The sequence below is a fragment of the Taudactylus pleione genome, unplaced genomic scaffold (assembly GCF_031769625.1).
Source record: "Taudactylus pleione unplaced genomic scaffold, aTauple2 ptg000090l, whole genome shotgun sequence".
NCBI classification, from domain to species: domain Eukaryota; kingdom Metazoa; phylum Chordata; class Amphibia; order Anura; family Myobatrachidae; genus Taudactylus; species Taudactylus pleione.
The window spans coordinates 4080308-4103623 of record NW_028284492.1 but is presented as its reverse complement, the minus strand read 5'-3'; the positions used below and the strand labels follow the sequence as shown (position 1 = coordinate 4103623).

Below are 23316 nucleotides of genomic sequence, written 5' to 3'. Positions count from 1 at the left end.
ATGGGTATACTTGTTAACTTAGCAAGTGCATCAGCTTCATTCTATACTATTGGAAACTAAAAGGCATATTTCAATGTTCAGCATTTAAAAATATGAAGCAACTATGGGCCTTATTCAGATATGGACGCAAATCACACAGCCTCTGCCTCTTTGCACGCAGCGATGCCGCAGGAGGTGTCTTGTGTAAATCGACGCTTCCTGCCAGAAGATCATCTGCTTGAACATCGGTAATCTGGTTATCCCTCTACTCAGGATGGCCAGGAAATTCACAATGCTGAAGCCAGTGAAGATGCAGCCATTGGCTTTCAGCACGCCCAGAAAACGACACCCCTCCCCTCTTGTTTCCTGTAACACTGCCTGCTTCCACCAGCAGCATGTCAATCATGCGGCTTCACTTAGAGCACTGCAAGCGACATTGCAGCCCCCAGATTTGCGCATGTGCTGTGCTGCTTCTGCACATGTACAGCTCTACAAACATTGTAGATGTACGTAAACATCGGGTTTATGTACATCCAGGGGCGTTTCAAAACAGGAGTCGGCCCATGTGCAGTCTCCGTTCAGGACCCCCCTCCTCTCAGACCGGTGGCCGGCAGCGCACTCAGCGCAGCACCGCACTGATAGACTCTGGGCACTAAAGTGTGCCCAGAGTCTACAGCGCATGCACAAGTCACCGGGAAAATGGCCGCGGTGGCCATTTTCCTTGTTTTCCATACTGCGCATGTGCAAAACACCGGGAAAATGGTAGTGGCTGCCATTTTCCAGGTGGTTTTTTGCAGCGCTGACACCGGCGCCGATCTGGGACTCCGGAGTGTTAAGTATAATATGGGTGTGGAGTGTGCGTTTATTATAAATACGCCCCTGTGTACATCTCTGAATCAGGCCCTATGTCTGTGCTGCTGGCATTGTGGTGGTGAATTCAGTACAACCTCAGACAAAAGCAGCCTTAATAATTTATATTCTCCCCTACATTCTCATGATTAAAACTTATCACAGTCCTTTTTATCTCCTCCCTATTTCTCGGTACTTAAGTATAAGAAAATTTAACAGCCAAAAGAAACACATATAGATATTGAATAAGAGTGTATAAATATCTTTTTTACTGTACACACACAAATTTTATGAAGACTTTAATAATACAAAAATGATATAAAAAGGAAAAATTAATCCCTTTTATTTGCGATGTGCAGAACTATTCAGTCTTACCAGTGAGAGCAGATCTTGTAATATGTTAAAACTGCACTGTAAGGTATACGTGATTCTATTTACTAACATTTACTAGAATTATGCAAATATACAGAACCGTTTAATTTTGTTCCCTAGGAAGGTCTGTTGTCTGGTGAGCCTGGCACTGATGATGGTCGATTTTACTTTCACTTGGGGGATGCCTTGCAGAGAGTTGGAGACAAAGAGGTATAATAAATTAAAATGCAAGAAGTAGCTATTAGCATTATTAATCTGTCTGTAGTCCTTAATCTGCTGCCAGCTGCTTAGCGTGTTTCACAGTGGAGAGTGTAAAAGAACTCTTAGCCAAAACAAGTGGAGTACTGCATATAAGCACCTTGTTAGAGCTGCACCCAGGACTAATAACTGCCAACCGAGAGGGAATCACAGCTTAAATCCTCAGGCCAGCAGTTCAGATCTTCAAATTATGCTCAGTTCAAACACATACTGTGGGGGAGATGTACCAAGCCTTGGAGAGAGATCAAGAGGAGTATTTGCCCAAAGCAACCAATCAGCTTCTAACTGTCATTTCAAAGACTGTGCTAGATAAATAACAGTTAGGAGCTGATTAGTTGATTTGGGCAACTTCTCCACTATATCTCTCTCCAAGGCTTGATACATCTCCCCCGGTAAATGTGAGCTTGTGTTCACTGGCAATCTGCTATTTTTGTGGTATGACCAGTGTTGCATAAGGTGTTTTGGCTATGGGGTATTTATTATGTAACTCCAAACCTGCATACAGCACTTAATTCCACATTTTGTAATTTATTTTCTCCTTTTTTGGGGGGGATGTGAAAATATGTCATTTATGATAAGGCTATACTTTATTTTTAATGCAATCCTGAAACTTTTGTCCTATAATATTGCCAATGTCATATTAACAACTTTATGTATAGTAGAATACAGTATTATATGTAATCAGTGATTTAGGGGTCTATTTACTAAGCAGTGTTAGGAGACAGAGTGAAAATTGATAAGGTGCCAGCCAATCAGCTCCCAACTGCCATCTCATTGGCTGTGTTTGAAAAATGACATCCATTTCAAATCCATTGTGGTGGTGAATAGAGGCCAAAATATGAAAATTCTGTCAATGTCCCAATATTTATGGACCTGACTGTATATATTGGAGTCCAAGTGTGTCCTTATAAAATTATGGTCCATTCATAAATGTAAATATAAAATGTCCTTTAATTATTTAACTCTTTAAATCACATAATCTACTTGGAGCAAATATAATGAAAATCCATTTTATCAGTTCCCTGTGTTGTCAGTATTCTATTCCACAATGCCATTGAGATGGGACCTGCCTCATGATGTAATTCTGAATGCATGAATCTTGCCATATATTCTAATTGGCTAGCAATAGCTCCAATAAACAGAAATGTGATGATCTATTCCAGGCATACACATGGTACGAGGCTGGACACAAGAAAGGATACTTTGCCTCAGTCTGGCAGCGGTCTCTTTACAATGTGAATGGACTGAAAGCTCAGCCATGGTGGACTGCAAAAGAAACTGGATATACAGACTTAGTGAGGGTAAGCCTTAATACATACACATCTCATGGATCAGAACACTTCCTTGGGCATAAATAATCTGTAATTCTTCACACATACTTGGGCACAAAGCCACTCAATGTGCTGGAGTGTGGCAGCCATTTTCTTGTAGTACACAGCCTACTTATTCTTCTTCCCAGCTTTCCCTCCATTGTGGGTGAAGAGTGATTATATCATTGCTGTGTTAAACTTGCTCAGCCCAGCAAGTTCAGGGAGCTCTCTGAGAGTCAGGGAGATCAGCACTATTTAAGCAAGTCTCCCTGACATTCACAGAGAGCCAGCAAGTATGACTTAAAGGGGCAATTACTATTATTTTTATTATTATGTTCTTATATCAGCTTGGTGTTTAAATGAAGGAGTTTACTTTGATACTGAAGGTTGCATACATATTTATGTTCAGCATTTGTCTGATAACCCAACAGGGTACAATTTCTACTTCAAATGTTCCTAGAGAACAATTGTTACTTGTGCTGGCAGATCTGAATTTTCCCTGGACCACATCAGCCTAGAAAATATAAATATTGTATAATTAGTGAACTCACAAAGCTTAAAACAGCTTACAGATTTTCCAATGTAAATTCTGTTTTACAGCGTTAACTGTTAGCTTTATGCCCAGAACAATCCTTTGCAGACCTGTAGGTCGGACATACAGTATATGTGTGTAAAAGCCCTCTACCAGCATTACAGACCAATGCCCACCGAAACAGCTCTATAATACCTATATAATTTCCAACATGACGCTATAATGAGATACATTGCCCTAAGAGCTCTTCCATGGCAGCAAATACAGCCACATAAAATGACAACAACCCCATTGCAGTGCTAATAAACCCATGCCACCACAAGAGTCAGGGCTCTCATGCTCCATCACTTGGCCTGTTACTGAATTTGCATACAGCTTGTTTTCTATGCTTTCTTCTGAGCAGAGGGAGTAAAGTCTGTTTTTTTTTTTTGGGGGGGGGGGGGGGGGTTTAATCCACATGCCATAGTGCACTAAGCAACTAAGGTCAATTGTGGCAGGTTCTCTGTTAGATGCACAAATATTTTATGTGAGGTAGGTGTAACTACTCATTTGTCTCAGTTACGTTTATATTTACTTGTTTTACAAAAGAATTTTGCAATCAAGTGAAAATCCATTTTGTCTCCCTGCGTAGTTCATTCATACAGAAAATTACAGTTTTTGTAATCAGAATTGTATTGTTCTGTGACTCAATGGGAAAGCAGCTGGAGAAGAATGTGGTAGGCCATACTTATTCTCAAAGCCACAATAGGCACTTAAAATACTTCTAAAATACACATTGATCACACTAACATATTGCCCAGGAACAATGAGTATCTTCTCTTATCTGGCATTCAGCTATTCACAGTATGTGTCCCTTATGTACTGCTTGTGGGACTGTGCGTTTCATACACGGGAGTCCAATTTTTAAGCGCTGCAAAGTATGCTGGCACTATATTAATAATACTTTAAAAATGATAATAATAATACAATAAATAATCATTGAGTTTGAATATATTTCTCACTGGCATCTCTATATAATGAGAAGTATAATCATATTTTTGCTCTATGTATTAAGGCCCTCATTCAGAACCACTTGCGAGCGGCTGTCCGCTCGCAAGTGGGTCGATGGTCTGCAGTGCGCATGCGCACGACGGAGGGAGCTCCGTCGTGCGCATGCGCGAGACGCGACGAGCGAAGGACTTTCCTTCGCTCGGAGTGTCTCATCAAAGGGGGCGTGCTGTCGATGGTGACTGACAGCATGCCCCCTTTGGTGGGCGTGCCGGGGGCGTGCCTGCCAGACGGAGGCGTTCCCAAGGGAACGCCTACCGTCTGAAGCCGGCCCCACTGACATCACTAGTGATGTCAGTGCGAGTGATTTTGGCTCTGATAGAGCCAAAATCACTCCTGGCCTTGCGGTTGAAAAACTCAACCGCAGGCTTCTGCTCGCAGTGGCGATGGTCAAGACCATCGCAACCATCATCCTGCACGCTCGTATATGCTGTGGGTGGTGACCCACAGCTATACGAGCGTCCAGGAGGACGCTCCATATTAATGGAGGTGGGCCCTGATTCAGAGCGAGCGCTCTGGTCAGAGCATCCGGCTCTGAATCAGGGCCTAAATCCTTTAGCTCACTTAAGGAAGTGCTTCCCTTTAAATCAGACCCCTCATGTATACACAGTGGAGGCAGAATTCAGACTATAAGTCTATTAAATGCATCTAGTAACTAGTAATAGATTGGCTGCTTTGCCACCAATATTGGGTAAACCCACAAAACTGCTGACCCACTACACGTGGGTGATGAAGGTGAGAATTGTCAGTATTTCAATTGTACCCTACAATAATGTAATAATGAGACATATGCACCTAGCATACCTCCCAGCTGTCCACAGGGTAGGTGTGTGACAATCGAAATATAGGCACACCAGCGCTTCGGCGAGGAGCATTAACTCCAGGCTGCCTGCGACCACTGCACAGACAGTTTTTTGTGTGCACTAAATAAAAAGTCACCTTACCTACTGTATATGGTGGGTTCTTTGAAAATGGGAAGCTCTGAAAAATGTACGCTACCTGACAGATCGTATCTTCAGTCGTATAGTTCAGTAGTTCACTATTCATGTAGCAGATCACATGATCCCGAAGACGCCTGTGTGCGTAGGAATATAAACAATGTCACCATCAGACCACAGCGGTTCAACCAGGTAATACAGAAGTTTTGGACAGGGCAAGATGTGAACTTCCCTGGTCATACAATTTTGTATTATTAAACTGTATTTGCTAATATGGTACATATCAGTAATATGGTTTCTTTAGAATTGGAGTCTTAATGAAAATTACTGTGCCCCAGCCTTTTCTTCTAAGTCTGCTAATTATGAATAATCTCTAACCCCTTTCCCTCAGTTCTAACCAGCCTCATGCCCTCTGTGCCACTCCATCCTCATGCCCTCTGTGCCACTCCATCCTCATGCCCTCTGTGCCACTCCATCCTCATGCCCTCGTTCACCTCCAGTCTCATTTCCCCATCACACCTACAGCCTCACGCCCCATGTCACCTACAGCCTCATGCCCTCTATGTTGCTTCCAAACTCATGCGCCCATGTAACTCCTGCCTTATTTCACCTGTGCCAATCCAAAGCCAAACCCCTTCACCCTCCAACTTATGTTTTTCTTTGTTAGCCTGCCTGCTCCTCTTCGCGGCTCTACATTCCTTCGATGGCATGATGTGATGATGTCAGTGTTAGTTTTGTGGTGACACACCGCACAGTGTCAAGTCAATACCAGGTCCTGGTATGCCATACCAGGTCATGAGGCAGCCATGGCCTAGCAAACAGCAGTCGTGCTGCCTCACCTGCAGGGCCGGATTAAGGTCTGTGGGGACCCCTAGGCAACAAACTATATACCACCATCCCCTGTAGTAATGCCCCTTATGCAGTGCCCCCAGTAGTGGTCCCCCTATGCAGTGCCCCCAGTAGTGCCCCTTATATAGTGCCCCCAGACCCAGTAGTGGACCCCCTATGCAGTGCCCCTTATATAATGCCCCAGTAGTGGTCCCCCTATACATTGCCCCCATTAGTGCACCTTATATAGTGCCCCCAGACCCAGTAGTGTCCCCCCCTATGCAGTGCCCCTTATATAATGCCCCCGTAGTGGTCCCCCTATACAGTGCCCCCAGACCCAATAGTGGTCCCCCCTATGCAGTGCCCCTTATCTAACTCCCCAGTAGTGGTCCCCCTATACAGTGCCCTCAGTAGTGCACCTTATATAGTGCCCCCAGACCCAGTAGTGGGTTCTCCCCATGCAGTGCCCCTTATATAGTGCCCCCAGTAGTCCCCCCTTATGCATTGATTCAGAAGTAGTCCCCCCCTATACACTGCCCAGTGGTATTAGCCCACCCCTATTCAGTGCCACCAGTAGTTGTCCTATGCATTGGCCCCAGTGTCCCCATGAAGCGGCCCCCCCTATGCAGTGCCCCTTACACACACAAAAAAAACACAACTTACCTGAAACCCTGCTCCTGACGTGACCGCCGCTGTCCGCTCCGGCTCCTCTTCTCCTGCAGTATGGGAGAGACGTCAGCATCATGACGTCACTCCCATCATCACCCGGGGGGGGGAGCCGGAAGATGGAGCTCATAAGTGAGCTCCAGCCGGCTCCCTCCGTTGAAGTAGCCAATGAGAGTCTGTTTGACTCTCATCGGCTGCTGTAACAAACACACAGCTGCCGCCGGCGGCTCTGTGTTTGTCACTGTGTAGTGTGGCCACGCTCACTGCGCGGTCTACACTACACTAGTGGCGGGGACACTAGCGGCAGGTGAAGCCACCGGCTGCACCGCTGCTAGTGGGGGCCCCTCTGTGTGTGGGGGCCCAGCGACGACCGCCCCTGTTTTTCCCCCCTTAATCCGGCCCTGCTCGCCTGCATGATCTATTGTGCTGGGCGTCGCTCAGTAGACCCTGTGTCAGGGCCAGCTGGGACGCGGCGTCTCCCCCGACCTCTCATAGGGAACTTTTATTTAAAGGTTCTCAGTAGGGGAACGACCACTCCTCCCTGCAACAGTCCTGGTTACACCGCTGGCTCTACAGGGACAGTCCTGATTCGCAGACCTCTTCACCCAGAGGTGGTATGATTGGGGGCAGTGTGGGAGCATCAGGGGTTACTTATCTTTTTTTCAGTTCTACATTTTTAAATGTAGGAGTTGTGCACTTAGCTAAAGTGCAAAATATGTTTTATTGTAACCAAATGAGCAACAATGAATAGTGCATGTACTGACTTCCGAAAATAAATAAATAAATACAGCAAGGTATACATAATAGAGTATAATACAAAACAAAATAGTTTTACCAGCATAGTGCAGTCGTATACCGGGACAAAGACTGGAACGTTTATTTTCTTTTTTATGACTTGTCTTTTTGGATATGTGCACTATGAATTGTGATATGTAATAAAGTGTTGAGTGGCAGATTACAATAATACTCCCCTTTTCTAATTATCTTTTACTATATTATCTGGTGTGCCTGCCTAATGTCTTCCATTTCTCAATTTTACCCAGAGACTCAGAAACTGATTGTTAAATTATATATATATATATATATATATATATATATATATATATATATATATATATATATATATAAAAATGAAAATGTTGTCACCATAGCGATGTTAGGGTATGTATATATATATATATATATATATATATATATATATATATATATATATATATATATGAAAATGTTGTCACCATAGCGATGTTAGGGTATATATATATATATATATATATATATATATATATATATACCCTAACATCGCTATGGTGACAACATTTTCATTTTAACAATGTAGAATATCTCTATCAGAGTACATGTGAATTATTTAGAATATCCTTAAAACATGCACTAATATCATGGAGACCTTTTAGTTGCTGTCCCTGAAGATTTTTTGCTGGTCCTTGCAGCATCAGCACTTTTTGAGTCATCTGAGTCCTCCACTGCTGCTTTGGTTGCAAAAGGCACACGTGGGCTGACATAAAGATCTGTTCTATCACAAAGATAAAGAGGAATTTGTGCCAGATTCAATAAAGTGTGGAAGCTTCACGTGGGCTGACAATAGAGGTCTGTTGTAATGGGACCCATAAATATAGCCTGCATCAGGGCAATTCCCTGTTCTGCCAGGGTCGGATCGGAGAAATCATGTTGGACAATCTAGATTCCACGATTCTGACCCGAAAATTGTCGGAATCGGTCAAGTCTGGGATTTTTAACATGTTGAATTTCCCCGACAGATCAGCGTTATTGACCGCCGATCGGCTCAGAACTGTCAGAAACAACTGGGACCCAGGTACACACATCTACTTTTCGGAGAAGTCTGGCCAGAAGTGGTCTTCATGGAAGAATTGTGCCCAAAAGCCTTACTTTTGACGTGGAAACAAGGCCAAGCGACTCAACTATGCACGAAAACATAGGAATTGGGATGCAGAAAAATGTCAGCAGGTGCTCTGGGCTGATGAATCAAAATTTGAAATATTTGGCTGTAACAGAAGGCAGTTTGTTCACCAAAGGGCTGGAGAGCGGTACAATAATGAATGTCTGCAGGCAACAGTGAAGCATGGGGGAGGTTCCTTGCAAGTTTGGGGCTGCATTCCGCAAATTGAGTCGGGGATTTGGTCAGGATTAATGGTGTCAATGCTGAGAAATACAGGCAGGTACTTATCCATCATGCAATACCATCAGGGAAGCGACTGATTTGCTCCAAATGTATTCTGCAGCAGGTCAACAACCCCAAACATACAGCCAATGTCATTACAAACTATCTTCAGTGTAAAGAAGAACAAGGAGTACTGGAAGTGATTATATGGCCCCTACAGGGCACTGATCTCAACATCATCAAGTCTGTCTGGGATTACATGAAGAGACAGAAGGATTTGAGCAAGCCTACATTGACAGATCTATGGTTCTCCAAGATGTTTGAAACAACCACTCTGCCGAGTTCCTTCAAAAACTGTGTGCAAGTGTACCTAGAAGAATTGCTGTTTTGAAGGCAAAGGGTGGTCAACCAAATATCAATTTGATTTAGATTTATCTTCTGTTCATTCAATGTGCATTTTGTTAATTGATAAAATTAAACTATTAACACTTCTATTTTTGAAAGCATTTTTTCCACACTTTTCCACACTGCCTAAAACATTTGCACAGTACTGTGTATATAATATATATATATATATATATATATATATTATATATATATATATATATATATATATATATATACATATACATATACATTAGAGGCAATTGAAATGAAGATGAGTGTGTTAGCTACTTGACGTCACATTTTTCAATGTATTCATTACTTCCTTCAGGGAAATATATGAGGCACAATACAGTGTGGGCAAGATATCAGTGATGTGCGTTGAGGTCAATAGCTGGGAAGGCACATATTGAGATGGGTCTGAGTGCTTGGAGCCTGTCTCACCTCCTACTCACTGTAACTCTCTCCTCACTACGCTAAGCATCCGTATCCATTAATTCTCCTATCGGCATCACTGTCTTCACTTGCTGCTGAGCTCCGACCTCTAAACACTGCAGTGCACTTCCTGGTCACATGACACATCCAAGGTGTCCATCAGTGCTCAAGGCACGCCCCCCCATACACAGAGGCATGCCTCTATTAGCTTTCTTTCTGTGCAGCTTACTGCCCGTGGGGTGGCCCTGTCCCCAGCTCTGCAAGCAGTTTGACTCTCTGACTTTACAGAAGTGAGGCTAAGCTGTTGCTGCCTCATCTCTTGTCTCCCGTCAGTCCCAGGGAGCTCCACAAAGCTGGTGAGTGTTAACTATACAAATGATTACACTAAAAAAAATGATGTTTATAAGTTAGAAATATCTTCTTTGTATTATTCTAATTATTTTTATATCAAATATGAGGAGTATGGCAGGAGAGGCTCTGCCTACCCTGTCTGCACGTCCCAGCAAGATATAAATGTGTATTTTTGTAGGAAATGACAAACGGCGACACTTTCTTCAGAAGTGGCTGTTACTGTGCCTGGAGTATGACATTTTATGTAATGTTATATCTGAGTTTTATACAAAATACATCATGTTCGGTGAACATGTCTTGAATAATGAGTGTTAGACCAAGTTCAGTGTAGGTGTAAAACTGCTTTAGGAACCATATATTACTGTCACAGCAGCAAACTCGTTAGTTGCGTTCGACAAAGCCCCTGTCATGCTATCATTTCTTTAAATACCGTCTGTACTTTTTCATCTACAATTAAAGTGAGATGATGGAAATTGCTGTACTTAAGGTTTAGCGGTCCCCTACACACAGTGCAGGCATCAAAAGAATGCAGCCTACCAAGTCACTAGGAAGCTGTGATGTCACTAAGACAAGATGTCACTGAGACAAGTCTGCCCCTGAGCTCTACATAGAATGAGCAGAATATTCATGCTCATAAAAGCTTTCTAAAGGGAAAAATGGGACTGAGTATGAGGTGAGAGAAACCTGTGAAGTGTGGCAGGGTGCATTAACCTGCTAAAAGTGGCCACTGCCATCAGGGAATACTGTTGCCATGAAGGGGTCTACTTAGTCTGCAACAATCTTTAGGTAGGTGGTATGTGTCAGAGTAACATCCACATAAATGGCAGAACCCAAGGTTTCCCAGCAGAACATTACCCGGAGCATCACACTGCCTCCGCCTGCTTGCCATCTTACCATAGTGCATCCTGGTGCCAACAGGTAAATAATGCACATGCATCTGGTCATCTACATAATGTAAAAGAACACGTGATTCATCAGACCAGACCACCTTCTTCCATTGCTCCATGGTCCAGTTCTGATACCCATGTGCCCATTGTAGGCACTGTCAGTAGTAGACAGGAATCAGCATGGGCACTCTGACCGGTCTGCAAATACGCAGCAAGCTGTGATGCACTGTGTGCCACCTTTCTATCTTAGCCAGAATTAAATTTTTTCAGCAATTGTGCCACGGTAGCTCTTCTGCGGGGTAGCTCTAGAAGTACTAGCCTTTGCTCCCCACGCACATCAATGAACCTTGGCTTGTTGCCGATTCCCTGGTTCTTTCCTTGAACCACTTTTGGTAGGCACTAACCACTGCATACTTGGAATACCCTACGAGACCTGCCATTATGTAGATGCTCTGACCCAGTCGTTTAACCATCACAATTTTGCCCTTGTTAAAATTGTTCAGATTCTTACGCTTGCCAATTTTTTCTGCTACCAACTCATTAACTATCAAGAACTGAGTGTACACTTGCTGCCTAATATATCCCAACCAATGACAGGTACCATTGTAACTAGATAATCAATGTGGATCACTTCACCTGTCAGTGGTGATAATTAGCAACCTTGATTGTCAGAACACCTGTGAGAGGCTGATAAAAAGGTGTGTCCATTTCTCTAGTCCCTCTCACTGCCTGGGGAGCAGGTTAAGGCCTGCAGAGATAGACCATTGCTTGTGATTGTAAGTGCTCTGCTAAATGCTGTTTTGTGCGTTGTACAGGTCTTTCCACCTTGAGAGTGGGAATTGTTTGTTTATTAGAGTCTTTAAGTTTTATCTTGTGCTTTCAAATAAAACTAGATGCGGATACTGTACTAAGGCCCTAGACTGGTGTGCTACTAATTAGTTGCTGTGTGCAAGGGGCCTGATTCAGAGCTGGACGCTCTGAACGAGCGCCCGCTCTGAATCAGGGCGTGTTTTTTTTTATTTTCCGTCCGGCCTTTTGGACGCTCGCATAGCTGTGGGCTACCACCCACAGCTTATGCGAGCGTCCATGATGATGGTCGCGATGGTCAAGACCATCGCGACCATCGGGCTTGCGACGAGACCCTGCAGTAGGGTCTCGGTGACCGCAAGCCCTGGAGTGATTTTGGCTCTATCTATCAGAGCCAAAATCAGTGGGGCCGGACCCAGACGGTAGGCGTTCCCATGGGAACATCTCCGTCTGGTAGCCACGCCCCCGGCACGCCCACCAAAGGGGGCATGCTGTCAGTCACCATCGACAGCACGCCCCCTTTGATGAGACACTCCGAGCGAAGGAAAGTCCTTCGCTCGTCGCGTCTCGCGCATGCGCACGACGGAGCTCCCTCCGTCGTGCGCATGCGCAGTGCAGACCATCGACCCACTTGCGAGCAGACCCTTTGGTGCGAGACCCATAACAACGGCTACCCCGTCGCTATTCGGGTTTCGCGCATGCGCATGACGGAGCTCCCTCCGTCGTGCGCATGCACACTAGGGCACCATCGACCCGCTCGCGAGCGCTGAGCCTGAATCAGGCCCTAGGTGCTGCCATTTGAGTGTGTGTGTCTAATGTAAGAAGCCATGAACTACTTATGGGGCACGTTGCAATATCAAGTATAGATCAAATAAAAATATAAAATGGTTCATGTACACAAGATAGATTTGAAATCTTCTGGTAGGTCCCTTTTGTTTAATAAGAAATCTAAATTATACATATCTTCCTTTACCTTTTCCTACAGCGATCTTTACATTTAAATCTAAATTATACATATCTTCCTTTACCTTTTCCTACAGCGATCTTTACATTTAAATCTAAATTATACATATTTTCCTTTACCTTTTCCTACAGCGATCTATACATTTAAATCTAAATTATACATATCTTCCTTTACCTTTTCCTACAGCGATTTTTACATTTCTAGACTTAAAGGGAGCCAGGCAAATGTTCAGAGTAATTATTTGGTTGTGATATGTGCTAACAGTTGGTTGCAGTGTTTAGAGAAACATAAAATTTAATGCATTACTTGTAGTCAAAGAACAAGCACAATTTCTCATTGAAAAACAAGGCACATAACTATACACCAGACATGTATTATATTGAGATAATGATTGCACCACATAGAGATTCTATCCAGAAAGCATCTTTCTCCTTATTAGCTTTGTGATATAGTGATCATGTGAGTTGTGTTATGCATTAATAATCTTTGGTTATTTCTCTGTTAAAGGCTTTGGAAGCCAACTGGAAGATAATTCGTGACGAGGCCCTTGCTGTGATGGATGATGCCAAAGGCCTCTTTGTTCCAGAAGATGAAAATCTCAGAGAGACGGGAGATTGGAGTCAGTATACGCTGTGGCAGCAAGGTAAGCAATTAAATAACATAGACAAACTCCCACAGCAGACCAGGCGGCAATATTACAATGAACATAATATTCCAGAGACATACTCACTGGGAGGAATTTATTGCATGGTTTTCTGGTATTGCATTGTAAAGCATTTTACTGACATACGGTATTTATTATTATTATTATCCTTTATATGGCGCCACAAGGGTTCCTCACACAGTACATTAACAAATGAGTAAGCTCGTAAACCAGCGACTTACAGTACAAGACAATAGAGAATAAGAACATAGTTTATAAACATTGCTGCAGCGATCATAACACTCAAAAAAGCAGCAGGGCGTCAGCTACCAAATGTTAAGTGCCCTTGTGGAGAGGTTTGAGTGGATGATCGTACGAGTGAGGGAAGGAAAAGCACATAAAGGAAGAGGGCCCTGCTCGTGAGAGCTTACATTCTATAGGGGGGCTATAGGGGGGGGAGACAGACAGGGGTGACACAGATAGGGTAGACAGTGGGGAAGAATCATGTAAGCAGAAGGTTAGGATGAGAGCTGGAAGGCTTTGAAGTAGTGAGTCTTGAGAGCCCGTTTGAAGATTTGTAGAGCGGTGGAGAGTCTGATAGGGAGAAGGACAGTGTTCCAGAGGTAGGGAGCAGCACAGACGGGATCATGGAGGCAGGAGTGGAAGGATGTGATCAATAGGCAAGAGAGGTGGGATGTATTTGTAGGAAAGGGAGGGAGATTAGTGTGATGTAGATGAAGGTGTGGTGAAGTGATAGGGAGAGGAGGGTGGGTGCTCAGCATAGTGGTTGGGTAGTAGGACCATTATGGGGAGATGACATTTTAAATGTGAAGATATTATTTTGGATACTTAGGGGAATATTTACTACAGTGCAGGTTTCTAGAAGTGTGGTTGTTGCCCGTAGCAAACCAATCAGATTCTAGCTATTATCTTCTAGAAGGTGCTAGATAAATTATACTGATTGGTTGCCTTGGGCAACAACTCCAGTTCTAAAAACCTCCACTTCTAAGCTGTTTTGTCCGTGTTATGTGCAGTAGTTGCTGGAGCGTATGCCTCCCAAAATCACCCCCCCCCCCACTGGTTGCCTCTCAATGCAAGTACAGATAGGGACAAGTCTGTGAAGTCCTCCCTCCCACCCAGCATGCTAATTGCGAATGAGATTATTGAAGTAAATCAGCAGGCACACGCACAGTGGGCATTCTGCGCTCGGCTCACACTGGGGGGCAGCAATACACCCACCTTGTCATTGTAAGGTGGGTTCCTCTGAATGGCACCAGTTAAAATAAAATGTAAAAACTGGAAGGAGCAGAGCGGGTACGGGCTGATGTGACCCGGTATATGCCTGGGCACATTTACTAGTATATATAGAGAGAGACTCTTGAAATCACCAAAAACCCTAAAATGTGTATTGCTGTATATAAGAAAGCTGCTTGTAGCATTCCAAAATGTTTCAGAATCTTATCAGGATAAAAGGTCACCGGAACCTACCTGCTTCTTTCTTAATGACATAGAGGATTTTGAAAGCAGATTTGCCCCAAAATAGCATGAACAATTTAGCCACTTTTCAAACCAAAATGAATTACGTTAGTGTAAAAATAAAAATATCTCCAGATATGAAAGACTGCCTGTAACTGGGCAGATATATTATATCCCTGCGGTGTCTTTCTTTTTTCAATATTTGTCTTTTTGATAGGTCGAAAGAATGAAAAGTCATGTGATGGTGCCCCCAGGACATGTGGTGTGTTAGAAAGGTTCCCTGAGTCCACTGGATGCCGCAGAGGACAGGTACAACACACAGCTAATAACAGTGCATGGGGTTTTTATTATCTCTCTCACACTATTTATATTACAAGTTTAAATTTTAGTAGTTTTTGTCACTTTGGGGTAGATGTACTAAGTCTTGGAGAGAGAGAAAGTACCAACCAATCAGCTCCTAACTGCCATTTTTCAAACACAGGCTGTGACGGTTAGCAGCTTATTGGTTCGTACTTTGGGACCAATGTACTAAGCCCAGGAGAGAGATAAAGTGAACGGAGATTAAGTGCCAAACAATCAGCTCCTAACTGTCATTTTCATCACAGCCTGTGATGTGACAGTTAGGAACTGATTGGTTGGCGCTTTATCACCGTCCAATTTATCTCTCTCCAAGGGGGAGATGTACTAAGCTCTGGAAAGTGATAAATTGGAAAGTGATAAACTACCAGCCCCTCAGCTTCTAACTGTACATCCCCCCCCCCCAAGGCTTAGTACATAGTCCCCTTTAACTCTCGCCAAGTCTTAATACATCTCCCCCTTTGGTTGTTACAGATTAATCTGTGCAGGTTCTTGTCATTTACAATGTGTTTTCTGTTGCCATGGGTGACATGTATAGAAGTATCAGTACCACAGTCACTTGTTCTAATAAACTCTTCTTTTCAGATCAAATATTCTATAATGCACCCAGGGACCCATGTGTGGCCCCACACAGGACCAACCAACTGTAGACTGCGAATGCACTTGGGTTTGGTTATACCGCGCCCCGGCTGTAGGATTAGATGTGCTAATGATACCAGGTATGCCTGCTGCATTATTCTATTGCTTTCTCTGTGATACATCACAGCACTGCATTTGTGGCAGTACAATGTTGTATTATCAGTATAAAAGCTTTCTTACAATATTGCATATTATTTTATTTTAATGTTTATTGTGTTGCACTAAGATTATGTGGTTTGTACAGCATGGAACTTATTGTATACTGTACATAGTTATACCTAAGATATGTCATTAGTCTTAAGGCAGTGTGTCCAGTTAGCTACAATCCAATGCACAGGTTCTGAATCTGAGTGGCATGCCATGAAATGTTTAAGTAAATTGGTGATTTTTTTTGTGACTGGATATGCGTCTAATTATCTAAAAAGTCACATGGCACACGCGTTCCGCGGTGTGTATGTACACAGTCACAGGACCGATTGAGCCACACTGAGTCTGGAATATATTGGGCATTGGCTGAGAGGTGGCATACAAATGCAAAGGTAATCCATCTGATGGGTGCGTTATGGGAGTGTTGCAGGATTGGTTGTGAACTTAGACACTTAATTGTGTAGGTTGGAGGCCATACCCTGATGGAGATTCTGCACCTAGCATGGGGTGGAGTAAGTCCCGATGGTGCATCCAATGGTTGCCACTGCAGATGCATAAATTCCGACGTACGCTTGTACACCAGGGAAAGGGCCTTTACTAGCATTAGCATAAAGTCGCAGGCATGACTAAAGCAATAGATGCAAAATCATCGAGCGAGTTTGTTTCATGAAACTTCCACACTTCGCACTAATGCGCGCTCTCGAGAAACACGAGATCCAATTAGGATGCCTGAATTATGTACAAAAAGCGAGCTGGGAGAAAAAGTAGGGAAACCATCCTGACCCCAAAATTGGCAACTGAAATAGCAGGACCGTATAGAAGGCTGTACATGACCATATAGATGTTTTTTGCACTTTTTATTAATGGTGGAATAATTACATATAACAAGCGAGTGTTTTTCATCAAATTAAAGTCTTTCCAGCATATTGGGCTACAGAAAAATGTCTGTATAGTAATTGTTCAGCGTTTTATACAAGTTTGTAAAAGTTGGAATAACCACTTTCATCTCTCATCAAAAAGTTCAAAAACCCCTCTCCCATCCATACAAAGGGTGAGGATTGATAGCTCTACATTAACAAGTTACACAGTCAGTAGGTCGACACCAGAAGATCGACAGGGTTAAAAGGTCAACATGTAATTGGTCGACAGGATTAAAAGGACGACATTCAAATGGGTGACACATGATTTTTTTTAAATTTTAGCCTAAACCTAACACTCATGAAAAGTGTTGACCTTTTTTTGTGTCAACTATTTGAATGCCAGTGTTTTAACCCTATTGACCTTTTAACACTGCAGCCTCAGTCACTTTCAACCAATTACCTGTCGACCTTCTGGTGTCAGCTTATTGACTGTCTACCTTTTTAATGTAGATCTACCATGCGGATACCCAATACAGCACCCCCACATACCTGTCCCACATCATTTAACCCTTTATTGAGATTTTTAGAGAAATTCACCTAAAAACTGACGTCTTTATTAGCCAGATTATGTTAGTCAAACCCGTCCAAGTGCATGAGTATTCATTGGGAGGGTTGTACAACAGTTCTGCACTGTGCTCCTACAATTGTTCTTTCAAATCAAAACGGACCCTACTTTTTCACCTGCTCAGGGGGGTGCGCACGAAAAAATGTGAATTTCCTCTGAAAAATCAATGCGGGTTAGGAAACTGGATTGCAACTGAAATTCTTGGTGCGAGTTCACCGTGAGTTCAACAGCTCGCAGTACCCAACTCGCACCAGATTGGGCTGTCACCTTGGGTGGGATTTGTCCAGCACTACCTATATTTATATTTACATTAACTGAAAACAAATAGTCTGTGTGTATACCTGCAACTAATGCATTGCTTATGATATATTTCATTATCTCTCCTCCTAGGTGTTTTATTTTATCTGAAATATTTTAATCTATTCTAAATATAATGCTGTTAGTTTGTGCTCAGTGATTGAAGGGCGATGTGGACTACAGTATAAGATGGTGTTAATGATGCAGTTGCTGCCTGCTGAGAAATGTATTAATCTGTTATTTAATTCTCGTATATGAAAGTGTTTTTCAATAAGAATACTAAACAATTGAGATTTTTGTATTGAACGAAACCTGGCAACACGGTCCATTGCCACAGTGCGCTCATGTTCTCCTTCTGTCTATTCCCCCTCCAATTAACAAGACAAAATATAATTTTTGAACTTCTCCTATATCTGAAGTTTATTCCTAGCTCAAGGTGATAGAAGAGAAGTCAGCATTTAGGATTACTGATTAGGGCCTACAGTCTGCTGGCTTGTAGAGTAAGCGTGTACTGTAAAGCATGGCTGCCTATTCCCCCAGAATGTCCTCCTGGATTCCGGCAGAGTAGGACACCAACCCGGATCATGCTTCACCTCCCTCTGAAGGGGGACTTGATGGTCCTGTCCCTGCTGCACAAATAACTGTGTTGTTGTTCCCCCCACATTTATGTCTAGTACCTTCCATCAGGGAGGGGAGGTACAAAAACTATAGGCACAGGTGGAGTAAAAGGCTAGCTTTTCAATTGGCATTGTAACAGATTAAGATGATATCTGTAAAGTACTTGCTCTTGGCAATATCTTGGAGGCCCCCAGTCCAACTGAGGTTTTGCCAAATTAATCCTTTCTCTAATGTTGTTGGGTTCTTCTATATTTTTGTGGCTAGTACAGCAAACCATAGATATGTGTGTGACCAAATAGTAATCCGCCTGCCTACTACTCTGAGCTCTGGTGGCAGCCTTGTGATAGAATTCATACTTTTGTAGTACAACGTCAAGTGTGTCTTTGTCACATGGAAATCTAAAAATAAAATTCATGTTGACCTAATGAAATAATCGTTCAAACTAACTTACATTTATTGATGCATACATGATCATACTTTGAAAGCACCTGTAGGGGAAGAATCTCTGTATAATATTTGAATAAAAGGGCTGACTTTACATTTTCACAGACTGGCGGATGGGTTCTCTACAAGGACCTCCCTAATTTTATTTTCCAGTATACAGCGTTCTTTTTGCAGTAACTGTACATTCTGTCCTGTGTATGGGGCATCATTATTGTCCCTCAGTCAGTAGATTAAAGTCATAGATTGGAGATATGTTTTTGCAAGAGAACAAAAACAAAAATAGAAAAAACATTTGTGGGGGCACTCTTAATTAAAAATTAACTTTCAATTATTTAATATTAAAATTTCTATAAGGGATTAAATAAAAACAATATAATAGGTAGATTTATTCCCTACAAAGGTGACCAAATCGGTCTATCTATATTTGCTGAAATGGCTAATAATACATAGAAATTCTCAATCAATAGTTCATAGGTTGAACCAAAACTGGCGATAAATGTAGAAATAATAACTCTTAGAAAGAAGAAATGCTACGATACGGTCCTGTGTAAAAAAACATATAATTATGGTATTGGAGATATCGCGCACTAAGAGAGATAAAGGGGCAGATTCAATTAGAGGCGAAAAACTGCGATCGCCGGTTTTCCCACAATCCTGCTTATCGCCCCATTCAATTCCAAGACATTTTCGCATGTTTCACCACCCAAAGGCAGGAAAAAAGATGTGCAAAATCCCTATTTTTGACTAAAAATGTTGGGATTTGGTTCAGAACTATTTGGACTCCACCCCCTAATGACTAATTAGGCAAACAACATATCTTAATTCCCGTAAAAAAATCATTTCATTTTTGAAAGTGGATAGTACTGGGTCTGGTATTTTGGGGTGTATATGGATGGGAGTTTTTAGGGTTGCAGGAGGCTGCAGTAGGTGAGGTTTTTTTAAGTTTTTTAAAAGGCATTTTAGAGATCCAAAAATATACTAGAACCCATTTTAATGTACCCTCAATTTAAGTAGAGCAATTATTTTTTACAAATGAAATTGCTTTAGAACATTTTTCCACACTTATACAAATATGCATATAACAGTCCTTTGACTCAATTTGAACCCTAATTACTTTTATTAGGGCTATTAATACAGTTCTATATTGATTTCCAGGGTCACTTAGACTTTTTATGGGGTGCAGACTGATTTCCCCAAAATAAGCTGTCCTTTTCGCTAGTTTCGCCATTTACTGCCTTCGCACATACGCATTTTCGCCAAACAGGCGAATTAGGCAAAAGGATTGCAATGGCGATTGCATGTCGCTGGCCGCAACTTTTCGCCTCCAATTGAATCCACCCCAAAGTGTCAGGCAGTAATGAACTGTCTGATCATGTATCTTCTCTAAATTGCCACAAATTGAAACATATATTAGATCATTATCTGTAAAAAAAAAAAAAGGCAGCAGGTAGGTATATTGCTATTAACATCTCATAATGCAGTATTCAACCGTGATTGGTGATAATCATGTGTACAAAAAGACAGCAGGAGGCAAGTTATAGTCACAGATCAATCCTTGAACATCTCATAATACAATATTCAACCATAAATTGTGATAATCATTTGCAAAGAAAGACAGTAAAAAGCTAATTATTGACACAGATAGACCGATTTGGTCACCTTTTGTACAGAATAAATCTCCTGTTTGTTCAGATTATACAAACTTTGGGGTGCACCATAAAAAAAAAAGAAATATTACGTGTATAACTAATTTTTGACACATACATACAAATATTGTTGTTTTTTATATATGTACATATGCATTTTTTGAGTCACTACCTTACCATATCTAGTGCAGGATCCAAACCACCTTCCATATTCCTTAAAGTCATAGTTTGTAAGCTGCGAGCAGGGCCCTCTTACCGCTCTGTCTGTTATTACCCAGTTTTATTTTATTACTATTTTGTTCCCAATTGTACTGCCCAACAGAATATGCTGGCGCCAAGTAATTGTTAATAAACAATAATAAATAGCTACTATGCTCTCAGCTATACACTGTTCAAGAAAATTCAGTTTGAGGGGGTCAGGTTCACCCTCAGGTGAGATCCAAACATTTTTGAGAAATAAGTGTACTCTAACTTTTTAAAATATATATCACAGGATATACTCTTGTTCACTGTGAGTATATATGTATATATATATATATATTTATTATTATTAACAGTTTCTTATATAGCGCAGCATATTCCGTTGCGCTTTACAATTGTAAATATTAATAGAACAAAACTTGGTAATAACAGACAGATATATAGGTAGGAAGGCCCTGCTCGCAAGCTTACAATCTATAATATATATATATTTTTTTTTTTTTAAACCTAAAATGTGCAGTATAGAAATTTGTGAATGCAAGAAAAAGTTTTATAAAAAATTTTGAGTTAAGGAAAAACAAAATAAAAACAAATTGCATTTCTTAAAGCTACCCATACACGTTGCGATATGCACCTTGGGACGCGACGGCTGATCCGATGGCCGACATATTGGGCGGTCCCCACACACGGAGCGATCCGCTGCCCGACCGCCCAATATGCTGGCACCCTCCTACCCCACACGCATGGGATCATACATCGCTTCCCCAGATCAAGTGAACATGCAGTAAGATCTGGAGGTGCGATGTACGACCTCACAGGAATACACACTGGCCAATTTAATGCCCACACACGGTACGATATAGCAGCGATATCATACCATTCCATCGGATCGGCTGCTATATCGCACCGTGTATGGGCACCTTAAGAGTGATATTTGTATGTTATATCTCGGTAGAGAGAAGCTAATTAAACAAAAATGTTAAGTAGAGATGGAAAGCGACGTAACCTGATGTTTTTATGTTGCAGGACATGGGAAGAAGGCAAAGTGCTGATATTTGATGATTCTTTTGAACATGAGGTGTGGCAGGAAGCTGACTCTTACCGCCTGATATTTATTGTGGACGTATGGCACCCAGAGCTCACACAGCAACAGCGCAAGACTCTGCCTGCCATTTAGACGCAAGCACAGCAAGTGTACAGGCTCCAGTCACATAAAGGAGAGCCCAGCGCCATGCCCCATACTCACTGTTAGAAATATACTGCAGGGTTTCTTGCCATTCCTTTTATACTGAATACTATTTTCATACCATTGTGTAACTGACTTGTATTTGTGCTAATTAGTATATGAATTGATTAATTGAAGGAGTTTAATATTTTCATATACTCAAACTATTTTTTTTGGAAAAGAAGATAAACCACTATTGTTGTTTTATATAACTGATTTTTTTTTCTTTGTACCTATTTAATACTGTATTCATTTAATCAACTTATAGTACTGTTGGCTCTGCTAAGATGCTCATCACCATCTACAAAGCAGGTTGTAATGTAATGGATACATATCCTGAATGATGAAACTTTAACTAAACATGTGCCCGTCTTCTGCTCAGATAGGAGACAGAATGGGACTGAACCACTATGGTCCCAGTATATATATGTACTTGCAGTATTGGTGATGTCATTGGTTTCTGTTTGATAAGCTGCAGACTTCTAGAAAGTGGTATAGGCAACAGGTCAGCAGTGTTAAGTAGTCTGATTTCTTTAATTGTATTTCTACTTCAGGGTCCATAGGGGGTCCACAGGGTTGACCTTGGGGTATAGCTGGATCTGGATCCACGGGCACCACGCAGTTAAAGCTTTGCTGCTCCCAGGATGCACTTGGGTCCGTCCTCCTCTATACCCCGCCCCGGCCACAGGCACCTCAGTTTTAGTTGGTGCCCGGCCGGAGTCGGGTCACCCTGTCGCAGTGGGGCTGCAGGAGCAGCCCCTAAGCTTTATTTTAAAAGAGAAATTTTTTATTTTTTTCTTCTTTTTTTACACTTTTAGAGCGGCAGCATCAGACTGTCCTTTAGGACGTCCACGCTGCCGCTCCTTCTCCCCGCTGGCGCCGCGACGCCAGTACAGCTCTGGGGATCGCGGCGGGACCCCAGAGCCTGTACTAGCCGGGCTCTGGGGACTCCCTTGACTGCTGCCGGACGCGACGGGGATCAGGTAAGCCGCGGGTCGCCGCGTGCGGCGGCCCGCGGATACTTCAATGCAGTCAGGAGCCTCCGGTCTCTGGGGACAGACCGGAGGCGCTAGCAGCGGCGGCGGGCTCCCCCTCAATTGAGGAATACCCCGCGTGTCCGCTAGACCACCAGGGTATCAGGCTGGTAGCGGGACCGGCAACCCGGGGGTTAATTGCTAGCCAGGGGAGGCAGCCTTCCCTGTCTAGCGGCTCCTCCCCTCAGCTCAGCGCGCCTTTCAACTAGGAGTCTGGCGTCGCTGAGCTGCTCTTATCTCTCGGCCACTCCTCCTCTGAGGTCTCCGGCGGCCATCTTTACTGGCACATCGCAGACTCCCAGGCGGTATCAAGTGGACCAGTCCCCCTGTGTACCTCTCCCCTGCTAAAGGACAGTGTAC

The 23316-nt window shown here is 42.7% G+C and overlaps 1 protein-coding gene across 1 annotated transcript in view; it reads left to right on the top strand.

Annotated features, from left to right (window-relative positions):
* Positions 1 to 22134, top strand: part of ASPH (aspartate beta-hydroxylase) — a 182887-nt gene extending 160753 nt beyond the window's left edge. The window contains exons 23-28 of the mRNA XM_088469317.1: positions 1321 to 1410; positions 2622 to 2759; positions 13252 to 13387; positions 15081 to 15172; positions 15806 to 15939; positions 21724 to 22134. Coding sequence (XP_088325443.1) covers positions 1321 to 1410; positions 2622 to 2759; positions 13252 to 13387; positions 15081 to 15172; positions 15806 to 15939; positions 21724 to 21874 — 741 coding nt within the window. The 3' untranslated portion in view covers positions 21875 to 22134. The remainder of the gene's footprint in view (positions 1 to 1320; positions 1411 to 2621; positions 2760 to 13251; positions 13388 to 15080; positions 15173 to 15805; positions 15940 to 21723) is intronic.
* The last annotated feature ends 1182 nt before the right edge of the window (positions 22135 to 23316 follow it).